Source organism: Juglans regia, chromosome 15, assembly GCF_001411555.2.
Source record: "Juglans regia cultivar Chandler chromosome 15, Walnut 2.0, whole genome shotgun sequence".
In the NCBI taxonomy this organism is placed as follows: domain Eukaryota; kingdom Viridiplantae; phylum Streptophyta; class Magnoliopsida; order Fagales; family Juglandaceae; genus Juglans; species Juglans regia.
Genome location: NC_049915.1, coordinates 2,881,478 through 2,903,791, shown reverse-complemented (window position 1 = coordinate 2,903,791; position 22,314 = coordinate 2,881,478). Strand labels below are relative to the sequence as shown.

At 35.4% G+C, this 22,314-nt stretch overlaps 5 protein-coding genes across 6 annotated transcripts; 4 read left to right on the top strand and 1 right to left on the bottom strand.

Annotated features, from left to right (window-relative positions):
• Positions 1–832: 832 nt before the first annotated feature.
• Positions 833–7,427, bottom strand: LOC109019017 (auxilin-related protein 2-like). Of its 2 annotated transcripts, none has more exons than XM_019001232.2 (9): positions 6,395–7,427; positions 4,585–4,826; positions 4,241–4,497; positions 4,019–4,154; positions 3,822–3,919; positions 3,287–3,352; positions 2,976–3,065; positions 2,350–2,526; positions 833–1,250 (listed from the first exon to the last, which is right to left on the bottom strand). In XM_019001232.2, the coding sequence occupies exons 1-9, from the start codon at positions 6,982–6,984 to the stop codon at positions 1,212–1,214; spliced, it is 1,695 nt and encodes a 564-aa protein (XP_018856777.2). In that variant the 5' UTR covers positions 6,985–7,427; the 3' UTR covers positions 833–1,211. The 2 variants fall into 2 exon arrangements, with proteins under 2 accessions (XP_018856777.2, XP_018856778.2); XM_019001233.2 differs by having other exon boundaries at positions 4,585–4,820; positions 6,395–7,425.
• A 2,451-nt stretch (positions 7,428–9,878) lies between these two features.
• On the top strand, positions 9,879–12,031 carry LOC109019014 (probable receptor-like protein kinase At1g11050). The gene has a single exon (XM_019001230.2). The coding sequence runs from the start codon at positions 9,933–9,935 to the stop codon at positions 11,787–11,789; it is 1,857 nt and encodes a 618-aa protein (XP_018856775.1). The 5' UTR covers positions 9,879–9,932; the 3' UTR covers positions 11,790–12,031.
• A 523-nt stretch (positions 12,032–12,554) lies between these two features.
• Positions 12,555–15,754, top strand: LOC109019018 (pentatricopeptide repeat-containing protein At1g77360, mitochondrial). The gene is made up of 3 exons (XM_019001234.2): positions 12,555–12,810; positions 13,490–13,631; positions 13,923–15,754. The coding sequence occupies exon 3, from the start codon at positions 13,963–13,965 to the stop codon at positions 15,403–15,405; it is 1,443 nt and encodes a 480-aa protein (XP_018856779.1). The 5' UTR covers positions 12,555–12,810; positions 13,490–13,631; positions 13,923–13,962; the 3' UTR covers positions 15,406–15,754.
• A 1,551-nt stretch (positions 15,755–17,305) lies between these two features.
• LOC109019015 lies at positions 17,306–17,854 on the top strand. The gene has a single exon (XM_019001231.1). The coding sequence runs from the start codon at positions 17,306–17,308 to the stop codon at positions 17,852–17,854; it is 549 nt and encodes a 182-aa protein (XP_018856776.1).
• A 1,610-nt stretch (positions 17,855–19,464) lies between these two features.
• On the top strand, positions 19,465–20,460 carry LOC109019019 (ankyrin repeat-containing protein ITN1-like). Its single transcript, XM_035686072.1, has 2 exons — positions 19,465–19,605; positions 19,762–20,460. Exons 1-2 carry the CDS (start codon positions 19,465–19,467, stop codon positions 20,458–20,460), a joined length of 840 nt encoding a protein of 279 aa, XP_035541965.1.
• The last annotated feature ends 1,854 nt before the right edge of the window (positions 20,461–22,314 follow it).

Sequence of the window (22,314 nt, the reverse complement as noted above, 5' to 3'; positions counted from 1 at the left end):
AAAAAAGTTTTCTTTTTTATTTTATTTTTCACATGCTCTAATATAAACACAATGAAATCTATTTGGGGAAAGAAACTAACGATCGCTACCCTTTAATTTGGAGATTCCTGATCAGTAAGCAGACACCTCAGGCCTTACCACAAAGTGCTCATGAGAGGTTGTTGAAATACTTTCTGCACGTTTCCCATGCACAGCATAAGGATGGAAGTAAGGTACTTTCCAACAAAAAACTTTAAACACGAGGATAGAGAGAAAAATGTCAATGGTGGGGTGGGTTTTCCATGGAAGTACCCCTCTTTGTCTGTAATGATGGAAAAATGTTTTATTGGCTCTTTTTATGTATTATAAAATATTTAACTATTTAAAATGTTTTTTTTTTCGGTTTTAGTTTTTGAATCGTCAAGTCAATATTGGGATTTTTGCACTTGTCTACCATAAATTTAAAGAATACTACTTTTTCTTATGATTAATAACATCCAAGGGATCAGTCAAACTTGGAAATTTGGGAAGCAAACATAGACAATTTGCTTGCTTTTGAAAATGCTGTTGAGAGCAAACATAGACACTTGTGCACAAAAAAGCCATATTTTGTCAATCTTTCCTGCAATTAAGAACACTAAATAAAATTACGTGATATCGTCCACTTTGTTTAAAAAAAAAAAAATCTTGCTTGGAATCAAGTCAATTATTGTCGAATATGATAAATTAGACCAAAAAAGCAGGTAAAATGAATTGTATCATAATTCATGGGCTACTTATAACCCTTCCGATCGCTTGAGTATCTGTCGATATGTTGATTCTTTTCAGAAATATGATCCATGAAAAATTGTCATAAGCAAAATAAATCATAAGCTCAATGGCCAATTAGGGGCTGTCCAAAGATCTGGATACAAGTGACATTTATACTTCAAAATCAACAACTTTGTGAACACTGTAAACATATTTTTTGGGGGGTGGGGGGGGGATGTATCCTGTAAAATCTGAATTTCCTACAAACTTCATTACTTTACATGACTTCCCAAAAGACATTTATCTTACATTATATTCAAGTATACCTTATCGGGCATCCGGCAGTCGGGGGCAGTATTTTAAAACCGGCAGAAAAGCAATTCCACTGGTAAAGCACTGCCTCTTCCATGGTGAAAGGGGAACTTGAAACTGCAAATCCAATATGTTCCAAAAACACAAAATGAACAAATCACCAGCGATATCTAAGAAAGTTCCTCCACACTGAACTTCTTCCAAGCTTCCTGTATTAGAATCAAATCAAATCAAGAATGAAAACCAGCACGTAACAAGATGCAGCAATAGTTGTCGAAGGGAAAAAAGAGGATGACAATTTCTATATGTACTTTCCCACTGAGAATGAAGAATTATTAGATCAGATGAGAAATAGCGCAACAGTAGACATATGGTTATAAAAGAATCATATTCAGATCATGTAATAGGCACTTCATATATATTTACATATTTTTCATATGAATTCGCAAATTATTCCTGGTGATTGAATTTAATTAAAAACTAGTACGGAATGGTTTCTTTGACTGGTAGACCTGCTAGCAGTTTTTGTTAGCTAAACTACCTCAGGAGGTTATATCTTCTCTATACAAATGTTTGAAATTACTAAAACGCACATGGGGTCATGTTAACTGAACAAGGACTGTGCTGGACAATTAACAAAATTAGTATTCGGTAGAAATATAATTAATTAGCAATGTCCTAAAGAACCACTATTGTACACCACTTTTTCATTGTCAAGTAAACCACAAACCATTTTATAATACCAAACACTTGTCATGAGGCATGTGTGGCCATTTAATGAGAAGACCACCATTTTGTTGCTGGTAGAAATTAGAGAAAAATAAAATATCCATTACCTACAATCCATCATCTAGGGTAGCCCAAATGACGGTAGGAACTTTTCTCTTCAAGACCAGTTACGGAAACGTCACAGATTTAAATCATCATCAAGGGGTCAAATTGGGGAAAGCATTAGTGGTTATCTTTTTTTCTACCAACTGTTTTAGAACCTTGTATAACTGCAGGGTTCATCCATAGACAGCAGAAAGGGGGAGACACTTGAGATAATCAAATTTGTACCAGATTTATGAAACATCATTCAAGAGTAACATAATTGCATTCTGCGGTTGAGGGGTGACTAACGTGATCATTACTGGTTGTAAGTTCCAACAAACATACCAATAAGATCACCATATGCTAAAAAAATACATTAATGGGAAAAGGTCATATCAATAGAATGAAGAAATCTAAAGACTAATGCATCTCAGATACATGAATTACCAATATCAGGTCTTTCTTTTAAATATCTGTGAAATACCAATAAGGTACCTTAAGGATATCAAAAACTTTCTCTGCTGTATATTTTTGCTTGAGAGTTGCACCTTTCTGCTGAACCTTATCAGGATGGATAAATAGTGTCGCCTTTCTATAAACCTTTTTAACTGAGGCAGAGGTGATCATATCTGTCAGAGACACGGGCTGCCAATCACATTCAGGCCAAAGCACCTGTTATCATTCCAAAGATGAAGAATTTAGTTATCTTCAAAAAGTGTGTAGCCATATGTGTGTATAAATATATATATATATATTGTATTTATGGTTATTATAGTTAGAAGGATCAAATACCACACTTGTAAGGATTCAGTAGTTGAATAGGTCAGCCTCATTCAAGCAAAAAACAACTGATGGTTTCCTACCGAGAGAATACTGTTCAGCTACTGTTCTGTATGGGAACTTTTAGAGACTCTTTTCTGAACTTTACTTAATATAATAGTTTTGAAAGAGATTCTTGGTCCACACATAGATCTTACAAAAGCAAACTTACAAAATGATCAAGGATGTGAAAAAACCAACCACTTTAGGAAGCTACAGTAGATTGTGATGAGTAAAATTGAGCATCAATAGTTAATTCTTGACAAGTAAAAAAATAACTGTTTATATGTTGGGAAACGCACAGATTGCAATGATGATAACAATGCACGCATATTGCCTTCCCTCCCTGCTGCCCACCGCTTTACTTGAATGTCCACGGTCTCAGCAATCCTCTGCCAACATTATGATTATAAAATACTAAGTAGCTATATGGCAGAGCACAGATAAGCATTGCTTGAAAACTAAATGCCACCCCACCTAACCGAGGAGGAAAAGGTAAATAAATTTAAAAAATGAGATAAAAAGATTTGTCGATGAATAATTTTAGAAACCATGCTGTAATAGATGCTAGATGAATATACAAAACATATGGCTCAACACAACAAACACTCACACGCCTCTCTTCTTGCTCCCACTGTGTTTGAAGGTCACGCTGGTTCATATCAGCCACTGCTTGTGCCTGAAAACACAAATGCCACAAATTATCAGACCATCCCACTAACGCGTATAGACATATAGCACAAAAACTCAATAATAGATAGTGTACGCCGATACACAAGGGAAATTGGCCAGTAGCAAATCTAACATCAAGGCCATGAAGCTAAGTCTTGAAGCTGAAAGGCTAAGTCTTGAAGCTGAAAGGCTAGATAATTAAATTGCCTAATAATTAACCAATGATCGTAGATATGTCAAGCTCTGAAGGCCAAAGCAGTACAGGGAATAGAATGGCAACAAAGCCTCTGGAATGCACCATTTCAGACTATAACTGAATAAATGGAAATTGAGGAAATCAATGAACATATTTATATATTTCATTTTAAAAAAATAAGTACAGAGAGACAAAATAAGCTCATCCATCCCAGAATATAAAATGTAGTGTCACCTAAGGAAGAAAAGTGTATAGAAAGGACAAGGGTGAAAACACACACCGCACGATCCTGAGTCCTTTGATGACGGCCCAATCTGGCTCTTCGTCTTTCTTCACTTTCTCCTTCAACGTCCTGAAATTCTCCAAATAATGGAGCAGCTTTTGCAAACAAAAAACATTAAAGAAATTGGCTTTAGAAAAGATACCAACAAAATTTACCATGCTGGAAATGAAAACAACACATCAATAAGAAATTACCTCCAAACATCGAAGAAAGGTCATCAACCATGAATGGTGCAGAAGAAGACTTCTTTATGCTGGCTGAGGCCTCAGACGGCATCCTCTGGGGCACTTCAGGACTTCTCTTGTGAACTGGTGCATCAAATAGAGTGTCCTAAAAAGTGCAAGAGAAAGTGAATAATATAATCTGATTAGTGTTATAATAAGAATGGTGATGATTGTCACATCCATGGTTCTCACCAAAGTAGTAGCCCTTGATCTTGGTACACTGTTTGATCTAGAACCTACACTGAAAAAGGATTCTAGATCATCTCCACCCTGCTGCATACTGTGGCTTGAAGCATATTCAGCTTCATTATGCAAACTAGATTTGGTGTCTGATGTCTTTACAGCCTTTTCACTAGTGCGTACATCTGATTGTTTGCCGGCTTTATTTCGCACTCTACTCATGGCAAAGTCCTCAAGTTCGTCAATTGAAGATGCGTGAGAGCTTTTAACTGCATCAAACAAACCATCTTGTAACTATTAAGGTTATGAGGGAACTGAAAGAAAAAGAGGAATTTCATTAGGGAAAAGCTAAGAACCTTTTTGTGCATTCATAACTTGCATTGGTTTTGGAGGGGGCCTCAATATAGGGATAGCACCAAGTTTCGTGCCCTCAGATTTATTCGGCCTACTAAGTAGTTCAAGGGGATCGGAGAATAGTTCTGAGGAGGTATATGCTGGCTTTGAGATTGTTTCTAATACAGTGAAAGGATCTTCCGAATAAATAAAGGTTGATTTAGTTGAATGAACACGTGATTGCTGAGGCTGACTAGTCCTGCTCCTAAGATTTGTCATGTGAAAAAATTATCAAACTAAGAATAACGGATTTGTTGAACAAATTAACAAAAAAAATAAGCAGCTATATTTGACAGGGCCACATATTCATAGAAAGATACAGATCTTTTTGTTTTTTTGTTTTTATTGGCCTCGGGTGTCTGAGAACAAAGTCTCGACTAATCCCGGGGGTCGGCAAAAAGTTTCCCGCAAGTGCATCTCGGGTAATTCAAGGGGAAGTTACCCCCAGTCCGATAACCCCTAAAAATTGTTTGCACCTAAGAGGATTCGAACCTTATACCTGGAGGGAGCATACCACCAAGACCAAGGCCTTTACCACTTCAGCCAGGGTTCATAGACAGATACAGATCTTTCCTGGCTATCCGGTCTAATAAATAGAAATAACAACAATGGTAACAATGACAAGAAAAACAATACCTATAATGAAAGGCACTTAAAAAAGTAATAGAACCACATTCAAAAAAAGAACTAGAAAGTAATCGATCGGAAGGATAAACTTAAAATAAGATGCAAATGATCCCTCCCAGCACAGCACCTCTTTTCAATCAGAGCTGCAAGGTCATGCTCTTCATTCCATCAGGTACAGCTGAGATTGTATTAGCCTAAAAATTTTGGGTAATCCATGCAACATGTGGGTAAGTTTGGGATTTTTTTACCCCTGAACTAAAAAATGTATATTTTTCTTGCACATGTTCCATAGAATCTTCTTGTCTAAAAATATGTAGACAGAGGAATTTTGCATTACCATAGGCTTTTCCAACCATAGCTGTTCAGTGAGGACTGCTAGTAATGAAAAAAAATAAAAAAGCAACTACAAAGTAATAATTATGACAACCACCAGTTAATAACCCGTAGTTTACTGTTATCTATACTCTGAACAATTATTCCACAAGTCCATACAGCTCACTTGTGTACACTGCTATCTTCCACTCTCAGAGAAATAATCAAATTGAGGGGAGGGTTTAGAATTTATATGCACTACTAATCAGAAAAGAATCTAAATTTGGTGATCTTCAGAAGTGACAAACTCCACATGCCACTGCTCGGGAACAAAGAACAACAGTACTACTTGCATAAGCTAATACCAGCTGAACCATAACTACAGAAGGGTAAATGAAGAGCATGACTAATTACTTCCTTCTACATAACTAATATCTGTCCACCAAAATTGAGGGAATTTTATGAGACACTTATGAAACAATCTCTGGTTTTGACATGAAAATGATAGGCAATAATCAGTAAACGTATTCTCCACTAGATGCTCCACTAAATATGAACATTTCAATTAACCCAGTTTGAAATGCCTACAGAATTTTGGAAACACTTTTTATTATAAAGATTTTCACTTTTATTCATGTTCTTCTCAAACACTCCTCGCTATCAATAAAATTCATTATTCACAGAGAAAAATTTCCCCAACATATCTAGCAAATTGAATAAATTTTACAAGAACCAAAATCACGTAGTGAATTCATACTAAACCCGGTACTATTATTGTTATTGGCATTATGGACATGGGCATTCTACCAAAGTCTATATAATACTTTTACATACCCACTATTTGGTGTACTGCTTCCACCAAACCCAGGTATCAAGTCATTGAAATCACTCTCATTCTTCACTGATCCATTCTGGTTCCGACTCTTCGATCTTGCCTCTCCTCCACCGAAATTACCCAACAGATCATCGATCGAAGCACTCTGTTTCGGTGGCGAAGCAAAAGACGTAAACACATCGTCATTATTCGCAGAAACGGAGCTCTTCAACCCGGGCATTCCTCCAAATATATCGTCACCATTATAAATAGGCAACGACGAAGGACCCCCACTAGAATTATTCGAAAATATGGAATCGTAATCAAATGAAGTATCAGATTGCTTCGTGGACTTATTGGGTCCCCGGAATAATAAATCACCGTAATCATCAAATCCTCCATAGTTCTGGGTTCTCGTATTTGAAAGCGAGGAAGATCTGGATGAATAGGAGGACGGGTTGGGGTTAAAGCCAGAATCAAATCCCAAATTGCGGCTATGGAAATTGCTCGAGCTGGTGGGTAGTTTTGATTCCTTCGACGCTGCCATTGGAGCAGCTTTCCCTTGCGGTTTCAAGCCGAACCGCTCTGTTAGGACGTCAAATTCGTCCATTTTTGCGCTTATGAATTGAAATCTCGAGAATTGGATTCTAAAGTTGAGGCTAAATTGCAACCAACCGAGGTTGGTTTACAGGAACTTGAAATATGGGTTGTGGAAAAACTGTGAGGTTTTGTATATGGAATGAAAAAGGTTGAATAACGGGAGTGAGTAATCTTTGCGCTGAGGATCAGAAAACGAACCGTAATTTTCGATGAATTTCCAGACGAATGGCAGGGAGAGAGAGTTTTGGGACTCAAGTGGTCTGGCGGGAATTGGGTAACGAAGAGAGATAGGGAAAAGAGATTTTACAGGAGAGATTTGGATCAGAGATTCCTCTCGCTCTCTTACTAGAGTCTCGGCACAGGTCTCTGTTTCTTGTCTTGGTCCTTTTCTGTCGGAGGCAAAGGCAAAAGCTTGGGAAACGACGACGTGGATTCTACTCTACAACGTTGTGCGGTGCGCACAATATGCGGAAGCCTTCAGAATTTCAATTTTTCCCAAATATTTTCTTTGTCGGTGACTCTGAGAACCTCTATGTTTTCTTATTTCTAGTATATTTTGCAAATTCCATAAACTAATTATAGGTTAATTTTTATAATTTGATAAAAATAATAAAATTTATTTTATAAATTAAAATAAATCTGAATTAATCTCACGACTTAATAAATAATGTAATATTCATTTTATATTACTATTTTTTTTTCACCCAAAGTTTTAATTTTAAACAAAAAAAATTAAAAGCATTTTAATCCAAAGTTTCTTATCTTAAATTTGCACTAGGTTAAACATTTTTAATACTACAGAGAAAAAAAAAACTAGACATATATAATCATTCTTTCAAATTCTAATACTTATTATTTATTACGCGCACAAATTATATAATAATCAAATGATGGTGTTAGTGTTCTGTCCAGTGTTTACTGTTAGGTATACCACTAGTTATAAATTTTTTTTTTAAGTATTTTTTAATATTTTTAATCATTAAAAAAATAAAATATATATAATTTCACTAATAATAATTTACTTAATCATTAAGTAAAAAATAAAAAATGGAAATTGACAAAACCTTACTACCCGCTTACCATCCATTTACTACTCTTGTGTATTTGAATTTTTTTTTATTATTATTTTAAGTATATTTTTAATATTCTTAATCATTAAAAAAAATTGAAAAAATATACAATTTCACTAATAATCACTTCCTTAACTATTAAGTAAATAAAAATAATTAAAAAAAATAAAAAGAATAGTAAAAGAGTGGTAAGAAGGTATGAACCCTATCAAAAAAAAAAAAAGAATTAAAAGAGTGGTAAGAAGGTATGAACATCATTATTTTCTCAATTGTTTTCCTTTTTATGAGAAATTCTTTTCGCAATAAGCACACCTAAGGCGAAATCATTTATTTATTATCCACTTTTATGAATTTTTAGTATTAGAAAACAAATGTGTAAATTTTGTACAATTTTTTTTTAAAATTGCGACCCACCTGAATAACTGATTTTTTTTTTTTTTAAATTTATGGTGGATTATATTTTTATAAAAAAAAAAAACTTTACACGTTATTGACTTGTAGTCTTGTATATTGCTCGATTTTTACTTTGTGGGCCGGACGTGTGTGGTTGATCACCATATGGATGTGGGCTAAAAGTGTTTAATTCATCACTGATTGTGGGCTTGTCTCTCCTCTAAAAACAACCTTAATCAAAACGATAATTGATCCAGCAACAACTAAAACATTTTAAGAAAACCTCTATTTATAATATTTTAACGTTATGTTGTGTTTGAATGTTGAAGTGAGTTGAGTTGAATTGAGTTGAGATGATAAAATATTATTAGAATATTATTTTTTAATATTATTATTATTTTAAAATTTAAAAAAGTTGAATTATTTATTATATTTTATATTGAGATTTGAAAAAGTTGTAATGATGAGTTGAGATGAATTTAAGATCCAAACGAAGCCTTAGTCGCTCAGCAGTTCTTGACGTGATATTAAAGAATTCGGCCGAATTAATATAATAAATAATATTAATTATTAAATATTACATCATAAGATAACAGAAGAATAATAATAAAAAGAAAAGTTGATAGCACTACTCTATCATAATAATCACATCAAGATAATATGAGACTCGAAAACTCTTTGAATCTTTCATATATATTTTTTAATAATTTTAAAGGAAATTTTGAATTTTCTAGAAAGAAATGTCAATGTTTATTGGCCAAATATCATTTTATGCCCAAGTATTTTCGTGCACCAAAGTTGTCCTAAATATAGTTCAAATTGAACACGGAGTATGAATAGTTTATTCAACAAAGCAGATTGCGGCCTTTGAACCAAATTCCAAAAACCATATTTAAAATATGAATTTAGGTGTTCATGCCTCGTGGAAGCTTCCTCCTGCCTTGGTGGCCGGTGGTTATGGTATTTATTATACGATGTAAAATCTTGACCAAAATGAACAGTGTGAAGACAAAGCTGTCACTGCTCAACGAAGAGCAGCTTGACTTTTTGAAAACAAGATAACGCAAACATGAATATCATATAAAAATAAACTTATTAATTATATTAGATTTATTTTATAATAAAAAATAATTTTATAATTTAACAAATGAATAATATTATACACTACATTCTTATCTTATTTTAATTATATTAAATAATATATGATATATTTATCACTATTAAATAAATAAGATAAAAATAAAATAATATTATATTATATATAATTTTTCTTTTTGGATAATGCCCAAAGATCTAACTTGGGTTTTTTAAATATTGGACCACCAACAGAAAGTGTACTTATTTAAGAAATGTCAAATCCCACGTGCCCTTTTAACTACAGCCAGCCAAGGCAGTCAATTTTGATGGTTTGCTCCCCAAAATCCAATTCTGTAAGACATGTATTCCATGTGGTTCTAACACTTTGTTTTGCATCAACACAGAGAGTTTGGGGGATATGGGAGCGTCCAGCTTCTCTTTCCTTTCTATACTTTTTCTCTTATCCTTCTCCATTTTTGGTTCAACCAATTCCTCATGTCCCATAGATCTCAGCTATGTTGAAACCTTCCCATGGAACACTACACTGTGTCAAGGACCAGATGTGAAGCACTGCTGCCAGACCCTTCTCAGCCTTTTTGGCATGGGACTTGCGCAACACCTCAAAGACACCTCCATGTTCCAACTCCCAGATGCTGCAGCTTCATCTTCCTGCCTTTCCGATCTCCAAACCAAGCTCGTTTCCTTGTCAATCCAACCCTCTCTGGTCCCCATCTGCTTTGAGAATTCAACTCAGTTCGTTGCTAATCATTCCAGTTGTGCTGGAATCATGACAACCCAAGATTGGACTGAAAAGCTTGGTTCAATGACTCCATTGGACGAGTATTGCCAGGGAGACTTGAAAGGACTAACTCGATGTAGCTCCTGCGTGGATGCTGGCATGAGGGTTACTTCCCAGTTGGCAGGCCTAGACCCAAATGGCACAAAATGCTTTTACTTCACAATCTTATATGCTGCAGGAATTGTTAATGAGTTCGGTCCAAAAGATGCTAGGACTGCTGCTTGCATCCTTGGCTTATCTTTGTCTAGCTCAGCAGACAAATCATCGAGCCATTGGAGCAAAAAGACTTCAACCAAGTTGATTTTTGGATGCTTGGGTTCTGTTCTTGGTGTTTTACTTGCTTTGGGAGTGGTCATCCTGTACAGGAAATGGGGAAAGAAACAAAGGCAAAATGCTTTGCATGAAGAATATGTGAGCAGTTTCAGAGCTAGTGTGTTACCTAACTCAGGGGCAAAGTGGTTTCAGGTATCGGAGCTTGAACAAGCTACAAATGGATTTTCTCAGAGGAATTTGATTGGCCAAGGCTCATTTGGGGTTGTGTACAAAGGAACTCTTGCAGATGGCACCTTGGTTGCTGTGAAGCAAATTCTTGATCTGGACTCGAAAGGGGATGAGGAGTTCTGCAATGAAGTTGAGATCATTAGCAAAATAAGGCACAGAAACCTTCTTTCTCTTCGAGGTTGCTGTGTTACAAGCGATAACCTGAAAGGTAAGAGGAGGTTTTTGGTTTATGATTTCATGTCAAATGGCAGTCTCAACGACCAATTGTATACTTCTGGCTCCTATCATGAACATAGCAGAAAGAAACTAACATGGCCTCAGCGCAAGAACATAATCCTTGATGTGGCCAAAGGGCTTGGTTACTTACACCATGGAATCCAACCCGCCATTTATCACCGAGACATAAAGACAACCAACATACTTTTAGACTCGGAAATGAAGGCTAAAGTTGCAGATTTCGGGTTAGCAAAGCAAAACAATGCAGGCCAATCTCATCTTACCACCAGAGTTGCAGGCACACATGGGTATTTGGCACCTGAGTACGCACTCTATGGACAACTAACAGAGAAGAGCGATGTCTACAGCTTTGGGATTGTGATTCTTGAGATTATGAGTGGAAGGAAAGTGCTGGACACATCAAACTCCTCAGTGCTGCTGATCACTGATTGGGCTTGGATGCTTGCAAAATCAGGACATGTGAAGGAAATCTTTGATGAATCAATAAGGGAAGAAGGGCCAAAAGGTGTGATGGAGAGGTTTGTGCTTGTGGGGATGCTTTGTGCCCATGTTATGGTGGCTTTTAGGCCTACCATTGCAGAGGCACTCAAAATGTTGGAGGGTGACATTGATATTCCTAAATTACCAGACAGGCCATTGCCACTTAGTCACGAGTCCTTTAGATCTTCGCTGCTGAATAGTGTGTCAACACCAAGAAGTGAGATATCAAGGCTCAGCTCAAGCATTAGCAGTGTGTAGATTTGATATCTTTGCACGAGACTCTGAAAAACTTGGTAGTGAGAAATTTTTTTGGGTTTGCATTTTATTGGGTAAACATCCAAACCCACCAGCCAACTTTTGAATATTCAAATCAGATCTTCAAAGATGGCTGTTGTTGACATGTACTAAAGCTTTTTATTTTCCTTTTATTTTCTTTTTATTTTCCCCGGTTTATAGTACTAGTCAACTCTGAAATCACATGGACAGATTGCAATGAAAGATAGAAGTGATAGCTTTGTCATCTAAAATATTTTCTTTTCTTTTTTTAGTGAACACATAACATTCATTAGAAATAAAAATAAAAAATACAAGGAGGGTGAGGAAATCGATTATGATTTTCATATCTATTAAAATTTCACATCTTCATTTGCATTCTCACGAAAAAATAATACACAATTAGAACCACTTTCACAAAAAAGTCAAACTATATTTTGGGAAATTATTTTTTAAAAAACATTTTGATAAAACTCATTATTTTTAGAGTAATATCAAATACAGTATTAAAGTGTGTAAATTTTGCACACTTTATTTAAAAAAATTGAGATCCATTTTTCGAGAGATTTTTTCATATAGATCTAAAATTTATTTAATTTTTTTAAAAAAATTATATAAAATTTATACATTCTAAAACTATTACTTTTATTTTTATAAGTATAAAAAAAAGTTTAAAAAAAAGTTTTTTTTTTTTTTTTTAACCAATCCAATTTACCCATCAGTTTTAACTTTTACGTAACGCCAGAAAATCTCGCAACTAGTTCTGCGCGGAAACAAAAGCAGATGCACACAAGAGTGAGTTTTTGAGCCGAGTCCTGTGCTCCAGGCCCCGATCTCAATCCAGCGTGCGTAATTTCTCCGACATAAACAAAAGTACGAGAAAGTAAATAAATTTGGGGTTTTGCGGCGTACCTATAGAAAGTACGATGCGGTTAATTGATCACAGACAAGTTCTCTCTGGAAGTGCTTCACTTCTCTGAGCTCCACCATATTCAACGCCCAATAGGTAATTCCAATACTCTCTTGAAGCTTGGCCTTGTCGAATCGTGGGTCCATTGGCAAGATTTAGAGAAGCTTTGTGAGAACAATCTAACAACTTTATGTATGGCAGACCAAGTGTTTGACCAAATTTCTCTGTAGCAGTGAAACTGCATCTCAGTGACGACAGCACATTTTTTTTTTTTAATCTTGCAAGCGTTCGATTGAAAAAATGTGGTGCATATTCTGGATCGCTACAATGAATCCAATCCCATGGGGATAAATTTTCCAAGAAATGGAAAGAGTACCTTTGTGTCCCATTAAACACATTATTTTTGCTTTCCAGTTGATTTTGGGAAATCACAATGAAGCATGGTTGCCCCTTTTGGTAAGAATTTGATTGGCTTGGCTTTGCTTGCTTTCCACTTTAAAAGGTCCAGAACATAATGGTAAGAAGTGGTTTTCACATTTCCAAAAGAACCTTGCGCCTGCTGTGTCGTTTAGTTAGTTTCATACTAGCGTGGCATTGCTCCTTCAAAGTTTAAAATAAATATAAACATTGGGTGGAGTCATTGGAAATCTTTGTTTTCCTCAATTCTAGCTGAGGTTACACATTGTTATTGTCGTTCTTGTTACTGTTATTTTGTTGCTATGCAGGTAGCGAGGGGCCGAATTGATACTGAATTTCTGTCTTTTCTTTCCTGCAGTTCACCCGAAATGGCCTCGTGAGAACTTTTTTATGACATTTGATGGGGGATTCTGCATTGCCGTGTTGAAAGCTCTCTCATTTCTTCTGAGTGCTTTAGAACGGCTCCTCCTGTTTGAGAAATTAATTCCATCTACTTTCAGGTAGTGCTTTAGATATGGGTGCTTGAAGCTTTCCCATCCATGCTATTGTAAACACTAATATTGTGTATTTGAGTGTTGGGAAAACAGTCCTTTTCCTACAAATAGGTAGTAATATCACAATATCAGCATGTTAATCTGTAGTGAAAAAGGAATTCTATCTGTAATGACTAATGTTAAGATAATTCCACTCTTCCATTGTGTTGCACATAATCATGACGAAATACCCCGGAAGGTTGAGGGTTGTTTCCTTCGAATATTCAACCATGATATTTATTATCCTCTACTTGTCAGGGCTTCTGGTGAATTGTGATACTCTGTTCAGATCAACAATATGAGTATGATTTACAGCTTCTGCAACAAATTACTTTTTAGAGGGATTATGTCCACCAGAATGTACAGTTCAAGTGAACTAAGAGCAGAGGTTTCAGATCCCCTGAAAAGAATTTGTGAAATTATGATGTCTTGCCCGGCATTAGCTCTTGATACTGCTCTTAACCAAAGTGGTATTAAGGTTGCTCCAGATATAGTTGAGGATGTCCTCAAGAGATTTGAGAATGCTGGTATGTTGGCATATCGGTTCTTTGAATGGGCTGGGAAACAACAAAATTATGTGCACAGTGTCAGGGCTTACCACACCATGATCAATTCCCTGGCCAAGATAAGGCAGTATCAGATAATGTGGGACCTTGTGAATACTATGAAGAACATGGGGATGCTAAATGTTGAGACATTTTGCATTATGATGAGGAAGTATGCCAGATCTCAGAAGGTGGAGGAGGCAGTTTACACATTTAATGTCATGGAGAAATATAACATCCCCCCAAATCTAGCAGCATTCAATGGCCTTCTAAGTGCTTTGTGCAAGTCCAAGAATATAAGGAAGGCTCAGGAGATCTTTGACAGTATGAAGGATCGATTTATTCCCGACTCAAAGACTTACAGTATATTACTTGAGGGATGGGGAAAGGCTCCAAATCTGCCGAAGGCGAGGGAGATTTTCCGGGAAATGGTTGACGTGGGATGCAACCCTGATATAGTTACTTATGGCATCATGGTTGACGTTCTTTGCAAGGCAGGGAGAGTTGACGAGGCCATTGGAATTGTTAAGAACATGGATACTAGTGCTTGCAAGCCAACATCTTTAATTTATACTGTTTTGATTCATACATATGGGATAGAAAACCGCATTGAAGATGCCGTAGATACGTTCTTAGAGATGGAAAGAAATGGAATTAAGCCTGATGTGGGAGTGTACAATGCCTTGATCAGTGCTTTCTGTAACGTAAAAAAGTTAAAGAATGTGTATAGGGTCTTAAATGATATGAATTCCAAGGGCATTACACCCAATTCTAGAACTTGCAACATTATTCTAAATAGCTTGATCATTGGTGGGGAGACGGATGAGGCATTTAGAATCTTTCGTAGGATGATCAAGGTATGTGAACCAGATGCAGACACATACACAATGATGATAAAGATGTTTTGTGAGAGAGATGAGGTAGATATGGCTCTTAAAGTGTGGAAGTACATGAGATTGAAGCGTTTTGTCCCAAGCATGCACACATTTTCTGTTCTTATTAATGGACTGTGTCAGAAGGGGAATGCTACTAAAGCTTGTGTCTTATTGGAAGAAATGATAGAGAAGGGAATCCGACCATCAAGGTGGACATTTGAGAGGTTGCGACAATTGCTTCTAAAGGAAGGTAGAGAAGATGTACTCAAATTTCTTCAAGAGAAAATGGATCTTCTTGTTAAGGAGCCTTTATGTGATTGAGAAGCTATGCCTAAGCTATAACAACTTATTGACGTGTTTTGATGTGGTACATTAGATTATAAAACTCGTTAACATAAAGTAGATCTGACGTTTTACATTCAGTCGTATCAGTTTGCAAGTTTATTTTTATAAAACCTCTATATAGACCAAACATTTCTCTTGTTTTAATGCTTTAATTATTAAACTTCAACATTAGAGATTTATCCCTTTAGTGCCAGATGATGATGCTCGGTTCCAAATATCAGGCTGTTTGTAATGATAATGGGCAATGGCTCAAAATGTTCTGTAACATGTAACATTTTGTCGTTCCAATCTAGCTAGTGCTGCTAATGCTTTCAATATATTCCTACACCTGCGTTGATACGAATTTATGGGGAAAAAGTTGTATAACCCTATCTTATCTTTAATTGCGTGCCGTGTTGTGATACAAATGCAATGGACCTTGCTAGCTAGCAGCCATAAGAGCAACTGCTTCTGCTGTCGTGACTGCCAAAGAGAGGTAAACAGAACTGCTCGATTATCCCAAGAGAAATTTATGAGAAGCCTATTACAAGTTAGAGTTGATTGTACACAATGATCCATATTTTTAGTTCAAGATACAAATATATTGAACTAAAGGATTGTTATGATGCGTGCTCTGTAAATGATTCCAGTTAAGTTGGTTGTTGTAAACACCAGTTTGACATTTCCGGATCAAATAGCGCTGTTCTTTGTCCTATATTTTTCATATCCAATAATCACAATCGTTGATGCAACATATTTTTATTGACAATCGTTTAGTTTAATGGTTCACATATGAAATTATTTAAAATGTATTATTACATTTACAAAGAAGGGTAGCATTGTTTTACCTATGTTTGACATAGTTGAGAGTAAAAGTAGAAGACGTTAATGATTTCAATGAGTTAAGTCAGTCTCTTTTATTAATAACAGAGTTTTTTAGAATAAATATGTTACCTCTTTTATATACAGTCAGTCTCTTTTTTTCAATGCTAGCCACGTGTTGGACTTGGAGTTGTCAAGAAGTTATTCCTAAAAGGAAAAAAAAAAAAAGGAGTCTATCCTGACATATTCTTGGATGAAGTGCATAGCACATATTCCACATAAAAATTCAACAATAAGTTATGTACTACTGAGGCAAACATGTTGAAGTACAAAATAAAAGCTAAAAACTATTAAGAAATTCGATTTTTTTTTTAAAAAAAGAAAAAAAACTTAAACTCTTCTTAAAAGAAAATGAAAAAAAAAATAAATAATGAAGAAACCGCGCGCCTGGGGGAATTTTTGGATCAGTATGTCAATATTGGAAGTAAAAAGTCATGTTTTCTTCTGTCTTCTAATTTGGGCAATGTTGTCATTGCAATATATTCCTTACTTGTTTAATGGTACTTATAAATGTAATCAACTTTGTAGCAAAACTCTCGTGCATGGTTGAGAGCAGAAAAAAACACTTCCATTTCCTTTGAGGTCTCGCGCGCAGTCAGCTGCTCCGTGAAGCTCAATTTCAAACTGCACGAATAGAATTATAGCAAGTGTTGTCTACCACCTCCATTAATGAATCTTCAGCACAATTTTTCTCTTTTCAGAGTTATACTACTGAATACTATACTCAAATCTCATTCTATAAAATGTGGTACTTTTTTCACCTCTTATTTAAAAAAAAAAAAATATGAAAGGTTGATGTGCAATGCCACTACATTTCATGCATTTGTATTACACAGTCAGTTTGTAAGTTTACTTTCGTAGAATTGCTTTGTAGACCTAACACTTCTGATCTCTGTTTCTTTTTTCAAGCAATTGTTCCCCTTTTGTGTATTTACCTGATTTAGCATCGGCATACGTACACATATATACTGACGTATTAATTTTTGTATTTATAAACTTGCAAAAGACGGAAAAAATGGATCAAGAGGATCAGAGCTACAAATTATTAATGGAATCTCGTGCCAGAAATGCTCCCCTCCTTCTAGCTGCCCTAGAAGATGATTGGAAATCTGCTAAAGCTTTTATTGGAAAAGATCGAGACTGTGTTAGAGCTGCCATAACAGAAGAGCAAAGGACAGCTCTTCACAGTGCTGTAGCTACAAAAAACACTCGTTTTGTAAAAGAACTTGTGAAATTGATGAAACCAGAAGACTTGGAATTGAAAGACAACTTAGGTTGCACGGCCCTTTACTTTGCTGCTCAATCAAGAATTGTAGCAATTGCAAAGGAGATGGTGGAAAAGAACAAAGAACTGCCGGCGATTCCCAAGGATGACGCCGAGCGTTTACCGCTTTACGCGGCGGTGAAAACTGGAAATAGGGACATGGTGTCCTATTTATACTCTTTCACTCCTCTTGGTAAAGAGGACATGAATTCTAAGGATCGCATTGAGCTTCTTAATGCTGCTATTTCCACGGAATTGTATGGTATGTTCTGCAACGTCTCTTTTATAGCTATTTTATAATTCTATTTAAAATGAACGGCTGTAATATAAAATTGAGATTATTTTTAATGAAATGACACATGAATTATATTGGTTGATTGCTAACGATGGATCTTACAATATGTAAAAGAAAAGAATCTAATTAATTAATGCCTCATTTAGATGCTGAGAAAAAATGCCTCATTTAGATAGTGAAGTGAGATTAGATGATTTGTGAACAATAATGAAATAATTTGTGAATAATAATGAAATAATTTGAGTTAAAATATTTTATCGGGTTTTGAGAAATGAGAAGAAAAGTTGAGAAAAAATATTATAAAATTAAAATATTGTTAGAATATAATTATTTAAAATTATTTCTATTATGATATTTCAAAATTTTGATTTTTTTTTTTAATATTTTGTTTGGAAGTTTGGAAAAGTTATAATGATTAGGTAATAATTAGATAAAAAAATTTAAAATTTAAAATTGAAAAGTGTTTATATTTATAATATTTAGATATTGATATAAGGGGATTTTGCTATCTAAATCATGATCAGCCCAAGTTGTTTTTATGGACAGATACGGCATATTAAAAATTTTGAAAGATCTCAAGTTAGAAAGTCCTGAAGAGAAGGGACAACTTCGGGGTCCGTTGGAAATGTTGGCTAGAAAACCTTCGGCAATGGGCAGCAAAAGTACGTCGGCCGCTGGCATCAATACTATGGGAAAGATGCTTAGCTCCTGTTAGTTTACTTCCAACCCAAACTCACTTTACTTTTGTGCATGTCGATACATCATATATATATATATATATATATATGTGCTTATATATAGATGTTTTATTCACAAAAAGATCTCACAGAAATAAACTCTCAAATTACTAGCATGACTTTATATGATATATCAGATCTACTTCATAATAAAAAGAACATTACAATCTAATATAACATATTAATCCACACTGGCAGTTTGCAAGTTTGTATTTTTAAAATTTCTTTATGGAGGTACGTAGCACTCCTAATATATATAAATATATATATATATATATATATATATATATACATACGTGTGTGTGTTTTTTTTTTTTATAACACCAGTTGTAAGAACTCAATGATGCATTAATTGTCTTATAATTAACATAAACGATTTTACATAATAGATGCAATATCATCTTTGCGGTTTTTTTGTTGATCTTTCAATAAATTATTTTGTCCAAAAGCTAATTACGAACTTAGTTGATGAAAAAAATGAGTTTAATCATTTAGCTCATATAATTCTAAGAGTAGTATAGAGAGAAATATTAATAATTTGTTTTAACCAAATTAAATCACTTCTTCTGATATTCTTAATTTCCTAGCTAGGCTTCAAAGGGTTGATGAGCAACAGAGTATTAGCCAATGACTTAGTTGAAGCCCTCTGGAAAGATTTTGGAGATCACAAGAATTTCTCGTCAACGTCCACGATCCAAAATCATATGAAAATACTTGTTGAAGCTGCAAAAGTAGGGAACGTTGAATTTATAAAAGTATTTATACGATCTTACCCCGATCTCATATGGCAAGTTGACGAGGAATATGGAAGTTTATTTCACGTTGCTGTTAAACATCGACAAGAGAGTGTATTCAATCTGATATATGAGACAGGTGTTATGAAGACTAACCTTGCAACCTATATTGACAAAGAAGGAAACAATATGCTTCACTTGGCTGCAGAATTGCCTTCTCCAAATCGACTGAATATCGTATCTGGAGCAGCTCTTCAAATGCAACGAGAGATGCTGTGGTTTCAGGTACAAGCGGATGGATTCAACATGTAAAATAGTTAATTAATAGAATGAATCGATCATGCTATATCTCTGCTATATTTGATACGTACTGAAAATAGCTAGCTAGGTAGATTCTATTATTTATATCATATCTTAATACACATGTATTGCTTATTGCAGGAGATAAAAAAGATCATGCCGAACTCCTACGTGATTGAGACGAATAAAAAAGGACAAACACCTAAGGAGATATTTATGAAAAGCCACGAAGACCTGCAGAAGAAAGGTGAAAAGTGGATGAAGGGCACAGCAAACTATTGCATGCTCGTGGCAGCACTGATTGCCACTGTGGTATTTCCAGCTGCCTTTACAGTACCGGGTGGCAACAATCAAGATACAGGCATTCCAATCTTTCTGGAAACCAATTGGTTTAGGATATTTTTCATATCAGATGCAGTAGCAATGCTATTCTCTTCGTCTTCTGTTTTAGTTTTCCTGTCAGTTCTTACGTCACGCTACACAGAAAAGGATTTCATCAAAACATTACCTCAGAGGTTGGCGTTGGGACTAGGTACGCTCTTAATATCAATAGTGGCCATGCTTCTAGCCTTTACCGCAGCCAGTTTTTTGGTGTTTCAATGCAAAACACCAAGTGTTCCGATCGGTATAATTGTCGCGGCGCCGGTTATCCCAATTAGTTTGTTTGTTATGCTGCATTATGCTCTTTGGTTTGATATTTTCCGATCAGCATTTATTTCTAATCTTCTTTTCCGGTCACAGCATAAGCTTTTTGAAGCTAGGAAAGAATGGCAATCTCCAGTCTGCATGCAATTACGTTTCGGTACAAAATTTAAGCAAATGATCAGGCCTTCAGTTTGATCTTCATTAATTAGCTAGCTAGCCAGGAATGTTGCTTTTTTATGTGTGTGCGCGCAGCATCTATGTGTTTCTCGTTATATATCATGCTTTCCTTTGTAAAACCGTCCACGTACGGGTTGGCTGATTGTATGAATGCTGCTATTAATTATAAAGAACTCTCGAAAGTAGATGATCTCTTACAAGATTTCTATGATGTTTGTAATTTTTCCCATTTGTCATGTAATATGTTGTTGAATATTCTCATTTTTTTAATATTAACCAGACAAAAAGGACAAAAATATTTTAAACAATTTGATGCAATTAGAATTCATGAAAATCATGAAATAGTACTCTATAATATTGTCTATTTGGCAACTCACTCAATATGCGCTCAGTAAAACCTTGAATCATGAAGGATAACCTTAGTAAATGACGCATACCTAATTAAACTCGCTCATTACTTCAACTAGACTAGGCTCACTAACGCCAAATATTCTTTTCAGCATTCGTTAGCTAGGAGCTCATTCATATAAATTAGAGATTTTTAATATATCTAGCTATAAATTAACTATTTGTATGTATACTAGAATAATAGATAATGATATCGTTAGTATGTATCAATTTTCAATATAGGCTATAAAAATCACTACAATAAAAATTAGTTTTTGTGATGGTTTGGTAATTGTGACAATGCCCAAACCGTCACAAGTTTGTGGAAACCTTCACTAAAAGCAGTTGAGAAATTGCATTACGTTCAAACATATACATATTCACTTTAGAACGTTCTCTGACCATTCGAACGTGGGATTTATTTACGTGCAAACGTAAAAAATTTTGGCACCACGTTCGAACGTTATTGATTCTCATGTGCGAATGTTAATTGATTTAATATTAAAATTAGACATTTCAAATTAAAAAAGATTGAAAATTGAAATGCAGTGATTTAATATTAAAGTTGCATAAGCTAACATTAAAAAAGATTAAGAATTGAAATTCAAAAACAGCAGATATATTAAATAATAATATTGTTCTCAAAACATGTTGGTTACATATTTATTAAAATCGTCAGTCAATGCGTTGACCTTTATGTTTAGGATATCTATCCGATGGAGAATATCGGCGACAAAATCTCCAACACTCTGTTCTACTAACTCGATCTTTCGGTCGATGTGTAATATCTGAAACCATCGCATCAACCCAAGCAGGTCGCGCATCTCTCATAGATGTACCCGTCGGCAGCTAATTAGTACTCCCAACACCGGGCTCGGACTGGATCAGAGGAACAAGATCTAGTACAGAGCCAAAATGACGTCGAGCATGCCCCTTCCTTTGGCCAATGCTTCGACGGTGTACTGTGGTAATGTCAATGGGCTCATATGATCTATCCTCCACTCCTCCACCATGAGTTGCATACCCCGGGCCAGTAATAGCTTGGTAATAAGGACTCCATATTGGAGGTTGTCCATGGAGACGACGTTCGCCTCGTAACGGATCTTTTAAAAAATACGAAGTGGCAAGTCGATGTGGTTATGTGCCACTTGTATAAGGAACTGTGCACGTTTTCGGCTAAATGTGGCCTTATGTCCCACATGATCCATATTTATTGCAATAATAAGATGCAACATGCGGAAAAAATGGGGTAGCTGTACCTGTTGAAGGAGTTCTTCCTATCGATCCGGTCTTGATCAATCCTAGTGAGGATGTAGAAATCCTCATCTCGGTCGCCATCCTCCTCATTAGTATCCCTAGCCTCCGACTGGTCAACTAGGCCAGTAGATGATGCAGAAGTGCCTACATCTACATCTACTCGGGATCCATCCATAGGCTGAGCATTTCTAGCAGTCGATATCTCAGTTATGTGACCGATCCCCAAAA